At 35.7% G+C, this 25,759-nt stretch overlaps 1 protein-coding gene across 4 annotated transcripts in view; it reads right to left on the bottom strand.

Annotated features, from left to right (window-relative positions):
- pde4bb (phosphodiesterase 4B, cAMP-specific b) overlaps positions 1-25,759 on the bottom strand; it is a 67,037-nt gene that overhangs the window by 8,927 nt on the left and 32,351 nt on the right. For all 4 annotated transcript variants that reach the window (XM_067362062.1, XM_067362064.1, XM_067362063.1 and 1 more), the window contains 5 exons: positions 23,047-23,244; positions 20,305-20,341; positions 20,089-20,159; positions 19,702-19,751; positions 1,377-1,489 (listed from right to left, as the gene is read on the bottom strand). In XM_067362062.1, the coding sequence (XP_067218163.1) occupies positions 1,377-1,489; positions 19,702-19,751; positions 20,089-20,159; positions 20,305-20,341; positions 23,047-23,244 (469 nt within the window). The remainder of the gene's footprint in view (positions 1-1,376; positions 1,490-19,701; positions 19,752-20,088; positions 20,160-20,304; positions 20,342-23,046; positions 23,245-25,759) is intronic.

The raw sequence follows: 25,759 nt of genomic DNA, 5'->3' as shown, positions 1-25,759 counted from the left end.
CGCTCTGCTTCGTGTTGTGTGTAACAACGCCCTTCAGCCGTGACTTATTCACAATACAGCACAGCTTTTCATACATTATTGCTTACACACACACACACACATATACATATATATATATGTGTATATATATATATATATATATATATATATATATATATATATATATATATATATATATATATGTGTATATATATATATATATATATATGTGTGTATATATATATATATGTGTGTGTGTGTGTGTGTGTGTGTATATATATGGTAGTCCACTGTATGAAGAATTTTTCAGTATGTCACGGTTTACTTTATTTTGCTATCTTCAATTACAAAAATGAACTAGTGTCCTGCACCCACTAGTAAAAATAATTTTTGTTTTGACTGTATATATATATATATATATATATATATATATATATATATACAATGATAAAATGCTGTGTAATTCAGTCCGGAATGCTTCAATGTCAGTAAAGTAATGTGTGTCCTATCTAGATCTGATTAGGTATGAGGGTAAACAAAGCAATGAGGTCACAACTGAAAAAGAGGCCAGTGCCAGTGCTCAAATAATGCCTGCATGAAAAAAACTGGTTCAATCATTTGGTTTTTCACTCTAAGTAATGAGTGTTTCAATAGTTTCCTTTCAACACAGATTCCAGTAAATCCACTGAATCCATAACCAGTAACCACCCACACTTGTTTAATTCATTTGTTAGAATAATAATAGTCAGCTGGGCCAAATGCCTTTCACCAAGACAACAAACTGGATATAAACTAGGATATTACAATTAATATACATTATTTTAATGTTTCTCATGCAATTATTTGGGTAATAATTAGGCAATCAATCAAGTTCTCATTACATTCTTTCCTATTGACAGTATAAATGTTTTGCGACAATATATGTAGATCCCACGTCAACAACTCATCATTAATGACGTTCCCAGTATTAACCTCATAGATATGACTAGACTGTTCAAGAACATCCACATACTCTATTCATGTATCAGCACTAAAAAATCCAGGATTCAAAACTGCATTTGAGAGCTGTGACTGACTAATACTGGTACACTAAGGAAGTAAGATGACTAAAATGTTCAGACTGTCTAAGACTTATAATCAAAACCTAGTGATAGACCAGAAATACTTCAGTAGTGTTTGCAGAATACCACAAGAGGGTATCAATCCTCCTTGTTGCATTGAATATATATTCCAACAAGACTTTGACTTATTAGGCTTTGAAATGTGGAAGGCATCAAAAAGTAACATAAAGAAAGTTTGCAGTAAATTCAAATTTGCATCAACTCAAACGTGCAAACATGCAGAAAGCAGCATTCAAGTTAGTTTTAATAAGCAATGCTCAGGTGAAGAGGTCTCACCTTGTTGGATGCCATGTCACTAACGGAGCGGTAAGTCTGGATGGTCTCCAGCTGGTCCAGGCACCAGTCTAGCTCCTCCATGGTCTCCACGGCCAGCTTCTGGTAGGATTCATCTGGTAAGAGACACACGGATATGTATTCAGGATCCAGCCTCTGCTGCATGGCCAGAAAAGGTGGTCCGGCGTGAGCAGTGCAGATAGGGCAGCAGTGATCTTTCATGGTGGGCTGAGTGCTGCTGATGTAGTCATTCTGCACTGATAGCAGCTGGATTAATAGCTCACTGCATAGTCCTTCCCATTGTGTCACAGCCTCGGTCTCCTAACTCACCTACTGTGCAGTCTGTCTGCTAGTCAGTCTCTTTCTCCTCACATCGCCTTGTGCTGATGTGTCAATGAGCCTCAGACCCAGGGGAACTTAGTGGGAGGGACTCTAAAACTCATTCCCAATTTCTCTCCTCTTCTGTTTACTGAAAAATGCATTTAATTGAAACCAAAGTGAGGAGAGAATAATGATTAATGCTCAATTATCTTGTTAGTAAATGATCTTGATGGATAAATTAAAAAACATGTTAGGGACACATTTCAACCATTGCTCAACATTTGGCGTAAATGAAATAAAGCCTATTTTTGAGACCATAATGCATTTTTCATAATGCATAAAGCATATTTTCCCTCCAAGTTTTGAATCACAATATGTCTGAATATGATTTAAAATATTAATATATTCTTAATTATCATGAAAATAATATCAATGCAAACAACAACAACAACAACATTTTTTAATTTTTGTCATTTTTGGGGTTAAACTTTTTAAATTTTATCTAATTTAACAAGTTAAAAAATATACCAGTGACAATAAAGACAGGCTGCTGGACAAAGGGCTGATAAGACAACAGTAAAAAGGCCTAAAGCTCAGAAGAATAAAACTACAAGGGTTTGCAATGTATCCGTCAGTTTGAATAAGTCCACCAGCCTTACAGTGAGGCTCTGATCCTTTAGTAGACACAAGCCTTTTCCAAGGTGGTATTGGGATTTAGCAAGAGATCAGGACTCATGGACCCCCCCACCACCTCCATTTGATCCCCCGATAGGGCTAACGAGAAGGAGGTATGAAATCAAAGCTGGGGCTGTGTTTGCAGGAGCAACCCGAGAGGCAAACTTTACTCCCTTTGCTGGCCAGTATCCAGTCAAAGCTCAACAGGAGCCAAGCAAAGTAAACCACTTCCCTGGAGGTTGAGACACCGCTAAATCGTGGAACAGATTTCCGTGTGACACTAAGGCTGGAGTCTCCCCTCAAGCTGCAGCTGGGTTTCACAAATTTTTGTCTAAATGAACTTTTATTCCCTGCCTTGCAGGATGACCATAGGAAATGTTGCACTGACAAGGTCATCTGGCTTCCAGTTCAAACTTTGCTCACAGATCTGTATTGCACAAACACCATTAGAAATCTCAGCTCAGACAAATGCAAATGTAACTCTTTCTCTCCCACGCAGCATTTTTTAAAAAGCTGCCAGCCATTTTGGATCATTTTCACACAACTTTCATGGCCACCAGAATATTCTGTTGTATGAATATCTGAACATACAATAAATCAAAAGAAAGATCAGAGCCTCTGCTTTTAAACAACACCAAAAACTTCCTGCATTATTTTTATTATTTTTAATCAACACTTGAATGTGAGTAAGTATATAAAAAAACAACATTTTGAACAAAAAGCTAAGAAAATCGTGGTTTTGTCAAAGACTACATCCAGATCAGATTCAGAACGATGAGCAAAACATAGATGGAGTAGGTTAAGTCCATCAACACCCCCAAAGCTTGCAAAGTCCTACCTCGTCTTGGGTCGACATTTTATTCGATATCGTCAGGGAGTTTTGATTTATATGCTGTTTAATGCCTGATGTTATTTTACATGTGCATAAGCAATGCTTCTTCCGCTTGTTTCTGCTGCTTCTTTGCCTGTGTTTTGATCCAGAGATTCTGTACTCTTTCAGAAGAGGCACAATAGGGGTTTAGGGGTTTAATAATTTGTTTTTTCAATTTATGAGTAAAATAAGGTCTGTGCTAAACATAACGTGACGATACTTGAATGTTTTGTGAAAACATGGATTTCTGGAAAATTCCATCAATGATGGAAAAAGTAAAAAAAAAAAGTTTAAATTTCAATAGTTAAAGGGATAGTTAATGAAACTTCTGTCACAATGCACGCACCCTTATGTTATTCCAGCCTGTTTGACTTTCTTTTCACTGTGGAATACAAAAAAAAATATTTTGAAGAATGTCTCAGTTTTTTTTTTTTTTATACAATGAAAGTTATGAGTTGAAAGCTGATTTGACATTCTTTTGTGCAAAGCTCATTGTGATGCAGTTGACTGAGGCCCCATTTACACTAGTGCGTTTTTGTTTTAAAAACGTAACATTTGCTATGGTTATGCCTGTTGTTTACACCATTTCGTGAAAATGCAGGGGTTGCATTTCATTGTAAACGATGCCGTGGCGGCCAATGTTTGCTATAACATGTAGACTGAACTGCAATCTTTGCTGGCTTTGTTGTCATTTTTAGCAGCCATTGCGCAGTAAAACTGCATTATTTTAATACTGCTACTACCTACATGCAGAAGAGGCAACTGTTTACACTTGTGCGTGCATGCCCAGTGTGCATGAACAGTCATGTGACGTGTTTTCGATCGTGTAGAGTAGACGGAGATGGTTTCTGAAACGCTGTGGAAATGCCAGTGTAGACAAGGACTTTTAATTTTAAAACGCTGTTTTAAAACAAAAGCGCACAAGTGTAAATGGGGCCTGAATATACACAGATGTTCCAAAGTTTGGGGTTAGTAAGATTTTTATTCAGCATTAAGGATGAATTAAATTGATCAGTGGCAGTAAAGACATTTATAATGTTACAAAAGATTGTATTCTAAGATTCTAAAAAGATTCTATTTCAAATAAAAGCTGTTTTCACAAAAAAATTAAGCAAAACAGTTTCCAACATTGGTAATAATAAGAAATGTTACCAGAGCAACAAATCAGCATATCAGAATAATTTCTGGAGGATCATGTGACACTGAAGACTGGAGTAATGATGCTGAAAATTCAGCTTTATATTTTAAAAAATATTAAAATAGAAAATGGATATTTTAAATTATAATAATATTCCACAATATTACCGTTTTTTGTTGGTGAGCATAAGAGACTTATTTCAAAATCTTACAGACCCCAAACTTTTGAATTTTATCACACTACTCTCGTGACAACATGTCTAATGTTTATTATCTTGTGGCTATACATTTGAAAGCGGAAATGTAATGTTTACTGTCTGGCCCTGTGTACTTTCATTGTACTTCACTGTTAAAAACAAACTTTGACACAGTTAGGTACGCAGTGGCATGTGAATCGAGATAACAAGAAGTTCATGTACTTGAGCATTGTTCAGGCCTCATATAATCCCCAAAGTTACTGTAAACATTCTACCTTTTTAAAACAGAATAATATCTTAAGGCAAACCATTGTCATTTAAAATCATTTAAAACAATCAGTTGATGAGGAACAGATGAAACCATCTAAACATTTAGCAAGAAAAAAAGACCTGATTTAAACAAGTGTGGCTTTCTGCTATGGATTGACTAAGACAGCCAAATAATTACTGCGGTATTCATCGTCATGCACCTATGATTGGTCATGTGGCAGAAATACCACATGCATGGATTAGCACGAATGCAAACGCTTCAATAAATCTGATCCCTTGAGTTTAATTGATGAGTTAATCACCGAGTTCCAGCGAGCACCTACAAATAAAGTGACCACATCCAACAATGAGCTCCGGATACCACCAAGCGAAGGGTTTGCATTAACCCTGCTGACGTCTGTGAGGGATATACAGTGCATTACTCCTGATGAATAAGGTCATTTTAGAGAAGCCTCCTGCGCTCAAGATGTTTCACATATGGAGTCCATTTAAGCCGTGTGTGTAGATCTGAAGCCTGGCATGGATACACACGAATAACAGCATCAATATGTCATCGCCATGGGAGCTTAAGAGAGAACAACGACTGGGCAACTTTCACCAGGGGCCTAAATGAAGCCAAGCATGTGCCACTGTCAACTGATGCCTAAAATTATGGGCAGGATCATTTTGGTAAAATCAGAGGATTGAAAGTAGTAATTTAGATATTTGTGAAACATAAATATTAGATTATATTTTAAAGAACCTGAGTTTTATTTAGCAAGGATACATTAAATTGATCAAAAATGACATTTATAATGCTAGAAAAGATTTCCATTACAAATAAATGTTGTACTTTTGTTCTTTCTATTTGTCAAAGAAACATAAAAAAGACATCATGGTTTCCACAAAAATATTTTACAATATTACAATTTTAATGTTTTTAATGTTGATAAGAAATGTTTCTTGAGCATCAAATCAGCACTTTAAAGGTGCCATCGAACGTTTTTTTACAAGATGTAATATAAGTCTACGGTGTCCCCTTAATGTGTCTGTGAAGTTTCAGCTCAAAATACCCCATTGATTTTTTTTAAATACATTTTTTTAACTGCCTATTTTGGGACATCATTAAATGTGCACCGAATCAGGGCTGCTGGCCCTTTAAATCTCGTGCTCCCCGCCCCCAAGCTCGCGAATCTATAATACAGTGCATTTACAAAGTTCACACAGCTAATACTGTATAACCCTCAAATGGATCTTTACAGGATGTTCGTCATGTATGCTGCATGCATGCTTCGGGTCATGTGAGTATAGTATTTATTTGGGTGTTTACATTTGATTCTGAATGAATTTGAGGCTGTGCTTCGTGGCTAAAGCTAACATTACACACTGTTGGAGAGATTTATAAAGAATGAAGTTGTGTTTATGAATTATACAGACTGCAAGTGTTTAATGAAAATAGTGACGGCTCTTGTCTCCATGAATACAGTAATAAACGATGGTAACTTTAACCACATTTAACAGTACATTAGCAACATGCTAACGAAACATTTAGAAAGACAATTTACAAATATCACTAAAAATATCATGATATCATGGATCATGTCAGTTATTATTGCTACATCTGCCATTTTTCGCTGTTGTTATTGCTTGCTTACGTAACAGTCGGTGTTATGTTGAGATTCGCCTGTTCTTTGGAGGTCTTTTAAACAAATGAGATTTATATAAGAAGGAGGAAACAATGGAGTTTGAGACTCACTGTATGTCTTTCCATGTACTGAACTCTTGTTATTTAACTATGCCAATATAAATTCAATTTTTAATTCTAGGGCACCTTTAAAATATATGTAATATAAAATAGACAACATTGTTTTAAATTGTAATAATATTTCACAGCACTACTGTTTCAGACTGTATTTTGAGCAAATAATTAATATAGCATGTGAACATATTAATCCTCTTGTAGTACATAATATATAATAATGTTATTTATTTTTAGCCTAGTAAATTACTATATTATTTTATATATACACACACTCAAAAATAGGATTTTATGATATTGTTCAGTTTATTTAAAAATTAATCTCATTCTCATTCAAACAACTGCATTGTGTTAAACTGACTTGAAACAGTTGTGTTTTGGCTCAACTCAATTCAATATTTTCATTTTGAAAGAACATGTTTCAATTAAGTAAGCCAAAAATAACATTTGATGCTTGTTCAACTTACTTAAGTAAATTAAGTTAATCCAACACAGGATTTCCCCTTCCCATCATGCTTTGCACAGGGCTGGATAGGGAGAGTAAATGTTGAAATAAAATGTTATTTTATGTATTTTTCTATCAAAATGATAAAATTGTGAGACTTGTTAATGTTTAATGTTCTTTTATGTCTGTATTTAAAAGACTTTAACTGCTAACAATAATTAAAGTTGTTGTAATAATAAAAAACAACTACTTTTGGTATGCCATGAATGTAACAAAACCGTCTTCTGGCTAATGCCTAACAATAAAAGTCTTTACAGAGTAAAGATTTTGTTAAAGTATTATTCTTAGATAACTTTTGTAAATGTTGTAAAAATTGGTCTTGAATGCATTCATTAAATAAACTAATCAATTAAACTGGATTATTTGTTTTAATTTATTTTAGGATGATTGAACCTAATAGTTCTGGACAAATTAAGAATGTTAACCTGATTCAACTAAATGCCATTGAATTAACCTTATGTAATAATTTCAGTTTGCTGAAATAAATAATGTTAATTAAATGCAACATAGCCCAGTTCATGGAACCTGTTGACATAAAAAAGTAAATCCAACGTATCTTTTTTTTGTGTGTGTGTGTGTGTGTATATATATATATATATATATATATATATATATATATATATATATATATAAATTTTTATATATATATATATATTATGTAAAATTGTGTGTGCATATATATATATATATATATATATATATATATACGCACACACAATTTTATATATATATATATATATATATATATATATATATATATATATATATATATATATATATATATATATATATATATATATATATATATGCACACACAATTTTACATAATTTATAGAATATGGTGTTTTTTTATTTTTTTTATATTTTACTTATAAAAAACATAACTACTACTTTTGCTCATGCTTAGAATTAGAGATTTATAATATATATATATATATATATATATATATATATATATTGTAACGCCGTAACAACCACCCAAAACACAAAATCTACCATAAATCTACTTTCAATGTGATATTGATTTTCCTTCTTAATGCACATTGCATTTTCCGTTGTTAGCGTGACACCAGGATTAAAAGGAGTAAAGTTCAATAGTTCCACAACTACTGGTACAGTAGCAGGTATAATCTTGACAACATCACAGCATTGTTTCCTGTCAAAACAGGACGCATCACACCTTTAACAACAGGCAAAAATCATCATGACAATCTGTACTGGGCAATGTCATTTGTACACAAGTTGTACATAAATGCATACATTTCAAAAGCAAAAATTTTTTCAAAATGAACTGGTTATGTGGCTTGCATAACTTTCATTAAACAAATCAACCTCTGCATTATCTTATCTAATTTTTGGCTCATTACAGGAAAAAAATTCAATAATAGCAACTTCACAATACATAAATCCTACAGACGTCACACATGAACACTGATTAACCAGATTTTGAAATGTACATACTGACATTGCACATTTTCAGCAGGGCTAATTTCATGCTGAACCTGCAGATCTGATACAATTACACAAGTAGACAAGTTGATTATTAGACTCAAAGCAAATGTCATGAGATGTTTCACAATTTCCCTTTCGCCCAACCCCATGACGTACATCAGCAGTAAGTGAACGTTGAGACTCTTTACCATTGACCTTTAAGAAGTCAAACCTTCCTTGCTAAGGTCTACAGAGCGTCTGAGTTTCTGTTTGATCGGCCTACCGTTTGATTCTCTTTACAAAAGACCATAGTGTAGATTTACCCAGCATCCCCTCTGTCCCACAAAACCACCTCTGTGAGAGCGTTTGGCCGTTCCAGCAGCCCCTCCTCCCCTTTACACCATACACTGCCCCTCTCTGTGTCCTCGTGTCCCCAGCCGCACCGTTGATATATGGGCCAGGTTTTCCTGATTTCGCCCATAAAGAGGCAAAGAGTCGACGGCTTCTCGTTTCGACTGGTCTGCTGGATGTGACTCATAAAGCTGCAAACTCACGACAGATGTATGATTCAGATGATTCTTTTGATAGTCATGGCCAATTCTATGTCATATCAAAATGGAGTGGACAGGCTGATGCCGGTAAAATGCTTTATCAAAAGTATCCAATTGAAACAGACTGTAGCTGTAGACCATGTGTCTTTTAACTATGGGTTTAACTGAAAAATTCTAATTAGAATTACATTTCTGAAGAAAATGCGAAAGGTACTTGTACCTGCAAAACTCCCCGCTATATGATGCCAAGGTGTTTTAGGTGATTCACAGGGTGTTTGTATGCTAAAAAATCCCTGTGCCAAGTCTTGTCTCTCGTCCCTCCTTCAATGTAAGTCTACGGGATTTTTCACCCATTTTAACATATGCCAGGAAAAATGGCAGATTGTACAAAAAAGTGTATTGCAAAGATCAAAAAGTATGAATTATATGAAAAATCATTCATGGTTACAGCACATACTAAATGTGAAGGACAAGTAATAATTGTTTAAATTTTATTATATGGGTCAATAACATATAAGAGTTTGCACAATAAGGAAATAAAATCTTTAGTTAAAGCACAAACATATTTTACCTTGAATTATTATTCAAAAACATCACAAATGTCTTAAAAAAAATACTAATATTAAATATTACAGATTTTGAGGTGTTGCACCACATGACATTTTACAGACTAAACTAACCTTGTCTTGCCTTGATATTTAAAGAGATAGTTCACCCAAAAATGCAAATTCTGTCATCATTTACTCACCCTAAGGTTGTTCCAATCCGGTGTTAATTTCTTTTTTCTGTTGAAAACAAAGGAAGATATTTTTAAGAAAGTTTGTATCCTGGTCGCTTTGGGCCACCATTGACTTCCATAGTATTTTTTTTCCTACTATAGAAGTCAATGGTGGCCCAAAGCAGCCTGGTTGCAAACTTTCTCCAAAATATCTTCCTTTGCGTTCAGCAGTGATGACATTTTTGTAAGAACTATCCCTTTCAACAGTCTTACTGATCAACATTATTTTAGCATTTTTTATAGTGTTTATTGTTATTTTAAATTAGCTTTTATTTTTATATTTTCAGTTTTCATTTAAATTTCAGTTTTTTTATTCCCAAATGTAGGTTGCACCACATGACTTTGATTTGGTGGACAAAGGTTTTTTCAAATATTAATAAGCAATGAATCTGTTTTTTTTTTTTAATCAAAGAAATAAGTACTCTTCACTAATCATTTTTATTATGTCACTAGAAAACTGCATCACCTTTATGACTGAATATTAAAGTTATTGTACTGTATGTGTCACATTTTGTATTTGAGAGTAAATTAACAGCTTGAAAAAAAGATTGTCATGTCATTGACCCATATTGTGAATCTTTAAAGCTATTATGTTTTTGTCAGTGTTATTCTAAACCAAATGGCATGTCCAAAAATAATGAAACAGTCTGGGATACCTTCCCACATGTCTAACCCACACATTAATGAATGAAGCACGGAGGTTGAGTTATTTGTTGAAGCTGATGGATTGGTGGAGTTTAGCTCACTGGATCACGTTCTAGAGGCGAGCACATGTTTGTCCTCTGGCACGGCTCATTGGCTCTCACCATCCCACTCTTGTTTTTGTTTGTCTGGGCTTCGCACGTGGGCAGGAGGACTAGAATGCCAAACAGCTCCATGAATCAACACTGTGTCATTGGAGTCAAATGCACTCAGGCTGGCTGCCAAAAATGACGGGCGTGCTTATCTGCTGTCCGAACAAAAGACTTGAACAGAGACCTACTAAAAATAATAATAATTTTAAAAAAAAAACTCCATCTAAAATATCAGCATTGATGAAACTAATTGTTTTTTCATAACAATGTTATTGGGAGAATAATGGGACTAGGAAAAAAGAAACATTTTTGAGTAAATGATTACAATTTAATCCTCATGTGTTTCTGTGGGCCTTTTGCATTTTTGCCACACAATCTGCATTATGGGCCGAGAGGGTCTTGTGTAGGTTATTTGACATTTATTGCACCTACGAATCACTTACATGGGGGTCTTACTTTCACTGTCTACAACTGTGGTTTTTTATCTCAACCTACATCTGACAACTCTTTTCACATACTCCCTCTTTTTTGCTTTCTTTCATTCTTGCTCTCTTTCACGTCTGCAACTCATCTTGTGCCTGTTTGACAGCCTCCACAATGCACCATAGAGAGCTTTTGGCCAGAAATTACTTTGGGGAAGGGACGCCGGTCAGCTTTACAGCTCTGCTGACGTCAATGGCATAATTCAAATACTAACCAGGGTGCACGCTTTAAGACCTGCACTGCCGCTTTGCAGCCCGGGTGGATCGAAAATATGGACTGGATTTGCAATGTGAGAAAACATCTATAGGAAAGAGAATGTTGAGAATGACCTCAATATGGAAACAATGCATGCCCACTGTCTTTTATCTCACCAATTTGAGGAGGAAACATTAGCAGTGTCATAAATTGATGCCTGAGCTATATTATTTATATTATTTATATTAAAAAATAAAATAAAAAGGTAATACATATTCTTTGAATATGTAATTGTTTATTGGACAATGGCATTTTTGCGAGTTTTTGTAAATATAATATAATATCATATAATAAATGTTGGTGGTATGGAAGTTTTCTGTCAGCTCCAGCTGATTTTTAAAAAATATATGTTTATAAAAACGGTTCTGGTGGATTAATAGTTAATAAGGTTACACTGTAAAAAATGATTGTGATTTTAATGGTAAAATATTGTAAAAATGCCACGGAAAAAATTGTAAATAGGTTAACAATACTGTAAAAAAAACTGTAAAAGCTCTAACCAGACATTTATGCAATTTTCACAGTAAAATGCTGTAAACTTTACAATTTTTATAAGTAAAAAAGACAAAATCAATGTATAATTTACAGTCAAAATCTGTAAACTGATGTTCCCACAATTCCCTGTGTGACACTCCATATTTGAAAGTATTTTGTTTAAATAATCATGTTTCTTAATAGTTTTTGTTATCAGTCATGTACATTAGGGTTTTATGTTACATCTCCTGTTGTTTAATGAATGTTTATTGCATTATTTAAGTATTGTGGGTTACCATGATGGTGTTTTGCGTTTGCATGAATGACTCTTTGCACCTTCTTTATATTAGTATATACTTCAGCTCTTGGAAAAGCTACTTGTGATGAACTCTGATTCTTCATGTGGCTTTCTCTTTTACTACCTGCATTATTATGGTGGTTGTCAGTTTATGTTAAAGGTACAAAACAGATTTTAGTATAGTGTGCATTGTTGAATTTATTGGTTTACATTTCAAATTGTCTTAAATTACAGTTTTATACTGTAAAATTTACAGTTTGTTCTGTATTTTTTTTACAGTGTATATATAATATAATATAATATAATATAATATAATATAATATAATATAATATAATATAATATAATATAATATAATATAATATAATATAATATAAACAGTTCTCTTGGATTTGGACTAAGTTGTAATAGTTACTGAGGTTATATTTAAAGAGTTGAGTAATAAATAAATATAATTATTAATAATATTAGAATAATATTATAAAAAAACCTGCTACAGCTGACCAAAAACTTTTATCACCAATGTTATGTGTACCAAAATTAGCTGACTTAAGTGCAAAAACATGTAAACATGCATACTCCAGCATGCAAGCAAGGTGTGAATGTGAGCACAGGTTGTTTATACATCCTGCAACATCTCTTCAGAATGTGAACAAATGCAAACCTGCAACAATCTTGCTAATATGGTTTACAACCCCTTTACAACCCCTATAAATGCCTCAAGCACAAGTTGCATCAGCACACAGATAACCACAAAAATCTTCCCCAATTCACATCCAGTATGACCTGTATGAAAAGTGTATAGCAAAGCAGACATTATACAGTGCCTATTTTGCTATAATTTTTAACCAGCTGGTGTTTTGATGATTTTTTAGAGGATATATAAAATTAGTTCTTCTTAAATTCACACAGATGTTCTAACAGAGTAACCACAGGTGTAAAGAATCACATTAACTATGAACATGTCCCTCTGATAAACACAGCTGACACAGCTTGATAAAAATGCTCATTTTAGAAGAAAATTTCAGACGGCACTTAGAGGCTTTTGCATCTGAAGTCTTCAAGTTGAAACCTAATAAACCAACTTTTTTCAATGATTTTTATTTTTTATTTGCTTGAAAAGTACTTTGTTGTCAGTAAAATGGTCATGAGCTCAATTGCAGTGTTCCAGTCCAGACAGTGATTTTACACAGCTGCTTTTTCTGTCATTAAACCTGCATTCATCCTGATAGTCTTCTGCACGGCATTGCTTCTCCAGCCTGACGGGCCCTTGGCAGTGTGAGAGAGAGATTTACATGAGAAAGTATAAACACAGGCCAGAGGATGAGACCTCTCTCCCTGAAGAGTCTGGCTCCTGATGAAAGTTCTTTTCTTTCTTTTCTGTTTTTTTTTCTCCCTCTTTCCCTCCCTAATTTCTCTGGAAGTGTTTTATGAAGCCGTGGTTCAGGGCCAGGGCACTGGCAAAAGGGTACTATGCAACATAGTGACAACAAAAAATTAAATCTCTCTCTCTCTACTTCAGATTCAGTTAAAAACATGCAGCTGTGAAGTGTTTTATTATACATATAACTTGTGTATTGTCACAATTTTCTTTTCAATCAAGTCTATTTTTACAATGAAAGACATTTATTTATCGAAACAACGGGACAGTATGTTTGGTTTGGTTTGGTTTGATTTGGTTTGTCTGGTTGTTATTTTTGATGATGATGACGATTATGACTAAAATTAACAAAACAACACAAACAATAATTAATATTAATATTTTTATAACATCAACAACAATAATAATAAATACGGTCATTATTGTTAAAATAAAAACCAAAAGCTTAAATAAACTATAATTAAACCTATAATAGTAATAATCATCATCATCATCATCATCAAAATAAATTAAATATATAAAAAATAAGGTATTTATTTTTTTACCTTTATGAAAAGATACAATATGCTGTACTTAAACCCATACTAAACTAGATACAGACCTAGAATAAGACATAATAATACATTCCAACAATTAGATATATAAAAAAAAGATAAATATTTGGTGCATTTTTGTCATTTCGAATTGGTATATTGCAACCATGCTAATAAATAATAGATTATGGTCTGTTCATCTCTCTTTGAGTACTTATTTATTATGTATTAAAGGGATAGTGCACCAGAAAATTAAAATTCTCTCATCATAAATTCACCCTCACGTCATTTCAAACGCAAAAAAATATATTTTGAAGAATGTTGATACCCAAACAGTTTTGGTTCCCGTTAACTTCCATTGGATTTTTTTGTCCATACAGTGCAAGTCAATGGGAACCGAAACTGTTTATTACCAACATCCTGTTCTATGGAAGAAAGAAATGCATAGAGGTTTGGAACGGCATGAGTAGTAAGTTATATTTATTTAATGTATGTGTATGTATAAAGTAATTAACAAGTTAACCTAATAGAGTAAAATTGAAAGTCAAGCATTTGGTCACAAAAGATTTCAGTAAAAGTATTAAGCAATGAATCTCCTATAATCAAATAACAGCAACATCCTCATGCTGCGTTATTACACGCATAACAGGCCAACAGGGACAACGATCTGCGTGAGGACTGCGCAACATTAGATATACTCAGATTTCCTCTGGCGAACTTAATATGCTCGTGCAACGTAAGTGAGCAGAGTTTTCCACCATTTTCAGCGTATGAGTGAGTGTATCTTCCTGCCAGGACCATGAGGCGTCTGCGCTTTCAAACACACAGGAAGTGAAGGTACTAGTAGGTGGGTGGTGACTGACGTCAATGAGGCTAAGAGGCCTCTGAAACAGGAACCAAAACATCCCACAATCCTTTACCCCCCTCCTCTCAACTCTCAGCTCAGTAGATCAGTGGTGAAAGCCTTTACACCTGGAGCACACACACACACACACACACACACACACACACACACACACACACACACACACACACACACACACACACACACACACACACACACACACACACACACACACACACACACACATATTGTAGCTCACATAAACACATAAACACAACTGCAGGCACATTTACTATACGTGTGAGCATGGCTTTTTTTCCTTGCACCATAAACCAAAACCACTTGGGCAAATCTCACAAAAACATGTCTAGGTCTAATTCATCCCAAATATTACAAGAAAAAAAGAAAAAAGATTTTGATTTTAGGGTGAAATATGACCCGGACATGTTTAACGAGATTCACTTACTTGTAAATTCTCACACAAACCGCCAAACACTTTCATGAATTTTATTAACAGCTGTGCGCACATAATCCTGCTCTTTTTAAGTATGCATGCTTACGCATGACTATTCACACCCGCACAAACGCACACACAAATGCGTGCAATAAACACAGCTTTTTATATGCGTCGCGCTGCTGCATTTACGCACATTGCGTCTCTGTGGTTTGTGTGTGTGTAAGAGGTCATACAAGCACGTTATCTTACTCAAACTTTCATTCTTCCCCCTCCACCCACACTCACACCCTCATTTCTCTATTCTTGAAAGACGCTGGGATTTTCAGGCCGCTCAGATGGAGAGATCTGCGGTGGCCATCATACTAACCGTGATAAAGAGTGTTTAAAAACATGCACAAGAACGCAACAACAACTGCTGCTTCATTTCACAAAAACAAGAACATTTATTCCATTTGAACAAAGGTGTAAAGAGTACATGAAAACCATACTTGAGTAAAAGTACAAAACCTTACAGCAAAAATGACTCCATTGCAAGTTACAAGTCACCAATTCCAATACGACTTGAGTAAAAGTTTTAAAAGTATCTGATTTTAACAGTACTTAATTATTTTTTACTGATTGTAGGCTCATAGATGCACTAGTCCTCAAGACATAAGATCACATGTTTCTTAAAGGGTTAGTTCACCCAAAAAAGAAAATTCTGTTATTAATTACTCACCCTCATGTCTTTCCACACCCCTAAGATCTTTGTTAATCTTCGGAACACAAATTAAGATTGGCTCAGTGAGGCCTGCATTGCCAGCAAGATAATTAACACTTTCAGATGCCCAGAAAGCTACAACAACATATTTAAAACAGTTCATGTGACTACAGTGGTTCAACTTTAATGTTATGAAGCGATAACAATACTTTTTGTGTGGCAAAAAAACTAAATAATGACTTTATTCAACAATATCTAGTGATAGGCAATTTCAAAACACTGCTTCATGAAGCTTTGAAGCTTTACAAATCTTTTGTTTCGAATTAGTGTTTTGGAGCGTGTATCAAACTGCCAAAGTCACATGATTTTAGTATACGAGGCTTCGTCATAAGTGTTTTGAAATTTCAATGATTCACCACTGGGGGTGCGTGACTTTGGCAGTTTGATTCACGCTCCAAACCACTGATTTGAAACAAAAGATTCATAAAGCTTCGAAGCTTCATGAAGCAGTATTTTGAAATCGCCCATCACTATATTGTTGAATAATGTAGTTATTTTGTTTTTTTGGTACACAAAAAGTATTCTCAGCGCTTCATAACGTTAATGTTGAACCACTGTAGTCACATGAACTATTTTAAATATGTCTTTAGTAGCTTTCTGGGCATCTGAAAGTGTTAATTATCTTGTTGGCAACAGAGGCATCACTGAGCCACTTTCTTTAAAAATATCTTAATTTGTGTTCTGAAGATAAATGAAGGTCTTGGGTGAATCAGGGCAAAATGCACAAGAAACAGTACCTTCAATAGAGGTGGGAATCTTTAGGCACCTTACGATCCAATCCGATTCCAGAACGATTCTTGATCTACTTATTAATTAGTTTACCGCCTGGAAAATCTTAAAATCGTTTTTTTTTTTTATATTATTTAATTACATATGTAATCTATAAGTAGCCTACTTTTTAACCCTTAAATGCATGACTGTTTCGCCAATTGATCATTCTTACATATTCGGGTCTTTATCGACCCGGATCTATATCTAACATGAAATGATCTCTACCTGTCGCAATAATATAAAACTCCTCTGATATTAGAGTAACAATTACAGAAGAATAAAATAAATCATATTTTGTTACCTTTTCGAGCTTGAAAGGGCTAAATTTGAGCAGATGTTTTATGCCATCATCACTGTCCTCGTCAGAGCTCATTTCCCAGTAAATTCAGCAAATAAAAGGCTAGTTTTATGTTTGAGGTCGCGAATATGAGCCCATTCGCGATCTCAAACATATTCTCAAAACTATATAATTTTCAACATCTTCAAAATCAATATTTCGATCGCTAACAGCTTCACCAGATCCATCCAGTAACAGTTACAGTCATATTTGATTGCATTCAGTACTTGTTCTGCAGTAAATCGCTGAGCCATTTCATGTTTTTCTTATTATTTCGTTTTCTGTCCGAATTAATCTTCACTTCATCATTGTGTATCAGACATTGCCACCTTGTGGAATAAAGGTGGATTGCACTTATTCAGTCATCTAAAATTCAATTATTGTTGTGCAGAAAAAATACACGTACACTCATACACACTCGGGTTGTTAGCGACCCTATACAATTTTTTTTACAAAAATGAATTCAAAAATAGGCATTCTTTTATAATTTTATTATTTTTTTCTTGCTCTATTCTTTATAATGAATTGATTGAGGAATACCAAGAAGGTTGAAGTCTAACTTTAAAAAATAAACGAGGTGGAGGGTAGTGAATGACGTCACTAAAGACCCGTAGTATGCATTTAAGGGTTAACAATTACAAAATAAAAAATTAAAATCATACTTGTAGGCCTATGTTAATAATTTTAAATATATAAACTCAAATAGATTTAAAACATAAAAGCAAGTAGTAAATAATAAAGAGGAACAATAACAAAAAACATATTACAAGCAATAAACTACGAGAGCTTTCAGTATCTGAATGTTTTCCATTCGAGAGCTGTGAGTGATTTTTCTTTCTTAGCTTTTTACTGTTGTTTGATCGTTACTGATGACATCATAGACAGTGGGAGATCTAATAAGCTGCATTCATACTAATGCTCAAATCTCTTTTGTAATATAAGATGTCCTTTGTCCTGTCTGTTTAATCTCTTAAGACATAACTGACTGTGTTTACATTAATTTTGCATGCATTTTGAAACGCACATTTAACCACATACACGGAATTGCATGAAGCTGCATGCACGAGCCCTCTTCACAAAGTGCACTTGGGCATTTGAAATTGAAAGCAGTCTTCTGTCAGTGAGTTTCATACTTTTAATATATAAACTCACTGCATTCCAAATGACACAAATGATACCTTCGTAGAGCATTTGTAAGAAAAATACCGGCTGGCGAGACTGCACACTGCACAGGTAAAATCAAGCAAAGCACGCATATCCAGTGAAATGAAGACCGCGAATGTCTTTATAGTTCGCTTCAACCTTTCTGAACTTTATGAAAGATTATTTTATGGAAGGTGTGTGTGTGTCTGAGGAATTGGAAGCAAACAGAATATGGGTGTTGCTGAAACACACGCAGCGTTATCGTGCATCTGCGGTTAAAAAATAAGCCCAGAGATCCAGAATCGGATGCATAGATTTTTTTTCTCCCACTCCTAACCTTCAATGCCCTGTAGATGGCGATATCATTTCTTTTGTAGCAGAAATAATCTTCTGCAGAAAAAGTTAGGTGCCATGCAAAATGTAACAAGTGATTGTATTATTCATCAGAAATGTATTGGAGTAAAGAGTACAAATACTTACTTACAAATCTAGTCAAGTGAGTAAAAGTTGCTAATATCTTTGATACTCAGTCAAACTAACTTTGTCAAAATACAAAGTATAGAAATATACAGTACAGTAACTAATTACATTTACTCAAATCCTTTACACCACTGCATTTGAACACCCCATGAAATTAAAGCTAGTGTTTTATATTGGCCGTAAGTCCGTTTGTTCTAATATACCATCTATATGCAAGATAATATGGCAAAATGAACCGGAAAAATTTACTAAAAATATTGACTCATCTTGCACTTACAAGCATAAACATAAGTTTTTTGGTCCAATCAAATTGTGTCTAATAAAATGAGAATGCTCCTCCCCATAAAACCACCTACTTCTGACTAGCAATAGCGACAAAAAAAAATACTTTATGACTAATTTAATATTACTATATTACTTAATTTTATTGATTGATAGATTGGGTCCTTCAATATGTCCCTCCCAAACACAGTAAAGAAACATGAGATTGTCAAGCTAATTCATGGGGCCTTTAATGAAGATTTTAATAACAAAATCATTTGTATTTAATTGACTTATTTCTCTTTTGTGGTGAAATACGAAAAGGCTCTTGATATGACACGTTTTACATCTTCCACTGAGATTAAACTTTTCCCCAGTACTTTTTAACACTCTCTCAACTAGTATAATAGTTTGGCACTTTATATTTATCCACAACACAGATCATAGTCTTCCCTTCATGATACTGTAAGCCTTCAAGTGATGATGATATGAGTAATTCTACCATAAGTGCGAAGCCACATTGAGGTTTATGACCACTGAACTTTCCTCAGTCTAATGTCTTTGAATGGATTCAGAAGATCTTACCTGACAGGTTGCCTTTGGTCATTGGTGGCTGACTGCTGACTGGTGATCTTCTATTAAGTGAAGAGTGAAAATAAATGAGAAAATTAAATAGAAACGGATAATTCCATCACCAACTGAACACACTAGATTTAGCATCTGCTCAGAAACTTTAGAGTAACATTTTTTTCTGATTTATCAATTACAAAGTTAAAGTGTTTGTACATTTTGTTACAATGACCAGGCAAAAATGAATAGACATTTATTATTATCATTATAAGAATGAAGGCCTGTACAGTAGGTTAGTGTCATATCCATCCAGTCTGACAAAATGACATATTAAGTGAATTCTGCCCTCTTGTGGTATTATCTCATATTACATTTTATGAAGCGCACATAAAATTCACTTACTTGCTGGAGGGACACGGCACATTTGTCAGGAAGCTGACATTATTCCTAACAGTGCGAAGACTTGCAAGCACCTGTTGAATAAAATGATAGTGACACAGATAGTGATACAGAACGGGGAAACAGTCCACATGTGTAAAATCATTCACATTTATCTTTATAGTCTTAGAAAAAATCTTTATATAAAAAGAAAAAAGAAAAAGCAAGAGTCAAACGTACCTGAGCAAAAGGAGTGACTATCAGATCTTCACCATGTCTGACAACCAAAGAAAACAAAAATCATACAGAATACAAAACCTGTGTGCTTCTGTTTAAAATAAATCACTGTAGTTGTTTACCTTATACAGTGTGTACGGAAAGTATTCAGACTCCCTTAAATTTTTTAATTCATTTTTTCCCTTTTTAATGTACACACAGCACCCCATATTGAAAGAAAAACACAGAATTGTTGACATTTTTGCAGATTTATTAAAAAAGAAAAACTGAAATATCACATGGTCCTAAGTATTCAGACCCTTTGCTCAGTATTTAGTAGAAGCACCTTTTTGATCTAATACAGCCATGAGTCTTTTTGGGAAAGATGCAACAAGTTTTTCACACCTGGATTTGGGGATCCTCTGCCATTCCTCCTTACAGATCCTCTCCAGTTCTGTCAGGTTGGATGGTAAACGCTGGTGGACAGCCATTTTTAGGTCTCTCCAGAGATGCTCAATTGGGTTTAAGTCAGGGCACTGGCTGGGCCATTCAAGAACAGTCAGGGAGTTGTTGTGAAGCCACTCCTTCGTTATTTTAGCTGTGTGCTTAGGGTCATTGTCTTGTTGGAAGGTAAACCTTCGGCCCAGTCTGAGGTCCTGAGCACTCTGGAGAAGGTTTTCATCCAGGATATCCCTGTACTTTGCCGCATTCATCTTTCCCTCGATTGCAACCAGTCGTCCTGTCCCTGCAGCTGAAAAACACCCCCAAAGCATGATGCCGCCACCACCACCATGCTTCACTGTTGGGACTGTATTGGACAGGTGATGAGCAGTGCCTGGTTTTCTCCACACATACCGCTTAGAATTAAGGCCAAAAAGTTCTGTCTTGGTCTCATCAGACCAGAGAATCTTATTTCTCACCATCGTGGAGTCCTTCAGGTGTTTTTTAGCAAACTCACGTGGGCTTTCATGTGTCTTGCACTGAGGAGAGGCATCCGTCGGGCCACTCTGCCATAAAGTCCCGACTGGTGGAGGGCTGCAGTGATGGTTGACTTTCTACAACTTTCTCCCATCTCCCGACTGCATCTCTGGAGCTTAGCCACAGTGATCTTTGGGTTCTTCTTTACCTCTCTCACCAAGGCTCTTCTCCCCCGATAGCTCAGTTTGGCCGGACGGCCAGCTCTAGGAAGGGTTCTGGTCGTCCCAAACGTCTTCCATTTAAGGATTATGGAGGCCACTGTGCTCTTAGGAACCTTAAGTGCAGCAGAAATGTTTTTGTAACCTTGGCCAGATCTGTGACTTGCCACAATTCTGTCTCTGAGCTCTTCAGGCAGTTCCTTTGAGCTCATGATTCTCATTTGCTCTGACATGCACTGTGAGCTGTAAGGTCTTATATAGACAGGTGTGTGGCTTTCCTAAACAAGTCCAATCAGTATAATCAAACACAGCCGGACTCAAATGAAGGTGTAGAACCATCTCAAGGATGATCAGAAGAAATGGATAGCACCTGAGTTAAATATATATGAATGTCACAGCAAAGGGTCTGAATACTTAGGACCATGTGATATTTCAGTTTTTCTTTTTTAATAAATCTGCAAAAATGTCAACAATTCTGTGTTTTTGTCAATATGGGGTGCTGTGTGTACATTAATGATGAAAAAAAATTAAATGATTAGGCAAATGATTTTAGCAAATGGCTGCAATATAACAAAGAGTGAAAAATTTAAGAGTGTCTGAATTCTTTCCGTACCCACTGTATGTACTTCATATAATATACTGAGCAATATGTTAAGACTATACTGTCTCTCAGGTTTAAATAGGTTATGCATTATTTCTGCATTGCTTCTGTGGTTTCTCTTCTGCAGCTGCAAAGACTTGAATGATTTATTGCAGTCCTACTTGAGTGTCAAACCTGCTCACACACACCTGCCTGTAGGAGTGTGGTGAACCTAAAGACCTTAACTTACAGGTTCAGTTGAGTAGTGTGTAAAATTTTTTGAGCTAAAATCTGCAGGAATTTATGTTATACTGTGAAACAATTTGTCCCTTCCGCCTACGTCATGCGTGACCTTTCCAATGTGATTATGTAATGCATAGAGCATCACAGAGCTAGTGCAAGACGGCATTTGTGGTTAAAAAGTAAATACATTTTTATTTTTTTAGAAAATGACAGACTGTTTCGCTAGATAAGAGCCTTATTCCTCTTCTGGGATTGTGTAGAACCGTTTGAAACTGCAATTTTGACCTTCAGCCCGTTGGTAGCCATCAAAGTCCACTAAATGGGAAAAAAACATTTCTCAAAAACCATAATTGCTTTTTCGACTAAAGAAAGAAAGATGTAACATCTTGGATGACATGGGGGTGAGTAAATTATCAGGAAATTTTTTACAGTGAATTCCTACTAACAAATAAATAGTGCTATATTTTGTGTGAAAAATTAATGGCATTTATCTTGTTAGGATGTTTATTCTTTTTCTTTTTTTCTATAGTATTTCTCAAAACTTTTTACAATCACAAATTCCTCCACTTCCATTGGAGTTGTGGCATCATTAAATGGAAAGCATGCATGGATACACACTTCAAAAATCCACTTGAAAAAGTCCATAGTGTTTGGCTTACTATTTTCAACAAACTGTGATAGACTGTAGCTGGGCTGATCACCTTTGATTTATTGTACCAGTATTGGTGTATTATTGTAAAGGTGTAAAGTGAACGAATCTGTAAAGTGCCAGTCAGTAAAGGTGTAAAGTACTGAGTTTTTACTCACAACTGTTCTCCAACAAGTGAGGAGTTGCGAGAGGTGGATTTGGGCGAGAGGTCGTAGTCGCTGTCCGAGCGGTAAAGGAAAGACTCTCGCCGTTGCCCGTGACTGGCCATGTTGGGATGCAGGACCAAACCAGAGCCTGGGGATGCTTGCAGGTCCAGTGGACTGCAGCCGATAGAGGGGCCATTCTCCACCTCCAAACTACACAGACAGAGAGAGACACATAGAGTCAAAACGGTGGTTACATGAACAAAATACCACCCCACAAACTAACATTAATGTCTGCAAATGGAAAACAACATTCTGCATGCAAAATCACACCCTTTATGTACTGTTTAAATCGGTAAACAAAACATCAAAACAAAACAAAAAAGTGGTTGTCAATTTAACAGAAGTCAGTCAGAAGGTTTCTTTCTGTCTAAGTGGCTGGTTTTATTGAGAATAAACTGCAAAGTGGATTAGACTAAATTACTTTGCAAGAGAAAAAAAAAGACAGAGGAAAAATAAAAGCCTGCACATTAACTCCCTAAATGGGAGAAAATACTTCCGATATCTTATAGTTGTAAACAGCCATTGTAAAATGTGGTTCCTGAAGCAAAACCATTTGAGATGCTGATCTAGACAGTGTAACATGAAAAGCTCAGAGGCCTGAAACACAAGTCTGACTGAATCAGTGGACACTGACTCAGTCAGACTTGTGCTGTGTCTCCACTGAGTGAATACTGATAAAGTCTTTAGGGACAAGGGGGAAAAGCACACAAAAAGCAAAAAGGCAAAGGAGAAAGAGTGATGTCAGAGTTTAAAAGAGAGATGCATGCAGAAACTATTGAGTAGAAAAGAATGCACTTAATGAAAGAGCTAATATAAAACAGCACTGAACAGAGATGAAAAGATTTACAGGGAAGAAAGGAATCATGGAGAACAGGTCAAAACTGATGATTTGAAGTGAAGGTCATTGCTTCTCTTTGCTTTCTCACTGAAGCTGCTCAAACAATTTGAGAAAGACCATTTTACTTCAATAAAATAAAAATATACATATATTTAAAACCACTAAAACCATTGTTCCTTGAGAAGGGAACAAGACGCTGCGTCTGAAGTAGCGAAGCTATGGGAACGCCTCTACATGACTGTGTCTGAAGCACCCATGTAATCACTGATTCATCCCGTCGTCCTGTGATGCTATAGAGGAAGCTATAAAGGATACCTGCAACAAACATAGTCTGATTGGCTGAATTAAGTCACTTACAGGCATGCAGGAAGTATGGCAGGACGACGCAGTGTCTCGTTCCCTTTTCAGGGAACAATGGTTACAGTCGTAACCTGAGAAGTTATCTTTCAAGGGAACTCATACTGTCGGAGGTAGCAACACTATGGGAATGATAATACCCACTACGCCATACTGACAAGTGTCTGTCCTAGCATAAATCATGCCGACCACAACTTAGGACATGTATCTGAGAGCCTGGAGCTTCCCTTGGTCCGCCGACACAAATGGAGGAGGATAAAAGGCCTGCATGACTACTGAGTGAGAAAGCCCCAGGATTCACGCACATATAGCAGGTCTTAACCTTAGTGTGCCACAAAGGTAACAAGATACAAGAGGATGTCTCCTTAGATATCCATTGCCCAAGGTGCATGGATAAGCAGCTATGGCCGGCTGCCACAAAAACCTTAGTGTGGAGAGGGATAGCCAAGCAAAAAGTGAAGATGAAACATGAAGTGAATATTCTCCACTTCAAGGCAAATAGTTTCCTTGTGGAGGGAGCTCTAGAGTTAGGATGGTCTCAACAATCTCAGTTGAGAGACCAGAGTTCATGAATTGGACCCCCTCAGGTGAGGGTTTTTGCTCCTTGCCTGGGACAGAATGTCCTTCCTGATGGGAATCTCCCATGGAGAGCCATCGAGGAAAGACATAGGTCAAAGAACCATACTCTTGAACTCCAGGGAGCAGTGAAGTACTTTGAAGTGAAGGTCATTGAGCTGCCTGCTTCAGTGAGAAAGCAAAGAGAAGCAAACCATTTGAGAAAGACAATTTCACTTCAATCATATATATATATATATATATATATATATATATATATATATATATATATATATATATACTGTATATTGAAAATGTCTCAGTTTACAACTAACCATTGTTCCCTGACAAGTGAATGAGATGCTGTATTGGAAGTAGCGAAGCTATGGGAATGCCTCTGTGTTATTGTATCTGAAGCACCTGTGTAATCACTCATTGATGGAACGCCGTCACACATCACTAGTGAAGGTACCGTGGAAGGTATAATGAATACCCGGACCAGACATAGTCAGCTTCTGATTGGGCTTCTTCCCCTGAGCCCACAGGACAATCTGGTGCACCAGTCTGTAAATTGTGCATGACCGCAGACCCCCCTGATAATTTATGTAAATGTGTTGTCTATCTGGACAAGCATATTATACTGAGGCCCAAGCTCTCTACTCTTTTTTCATTCCTTTCAGCTCTTCCTAAACCATCTGTGCCCTTTCCAGGAAAGAGTTCCTGGGGAGAAGAGCAAAGGAGAGTGGCTAAAGCTAGCTCTCCTTCTGAGGACCTGGGAGCAAAGTGAAACCGTAAAAGAGAAGCCACACACATATCTGGGTGCTTTGTGGAGTTAGACTGCAATCAGGCCAGTGGCTTCCGGCCATACGGAGCAACATGGATGATGTCACTATACTTCTCTAAACGGCAGCATGC

This window comes from Chanodichthys erythropterus, chromosome 16, assembly GCF_024489055.1.
Source record: "Chanodichthys erythropterus isolate Z2021 chromosome 16, ASM2448905v1, whole genome shotgun sequence".
NCBI classification, from domain to species: domain Eukaryota; kingdom Metazoa; phylum Chordata; class Actinopteri; order Cypriniformes; family Xenocyprididae; genus Chanodichthys; species Chanodichthys erythropterus.
Note: the sequence above shows the minus strand (reverse complement) of the source record. Positions and strands in the feature narration are given on the sequence as shown.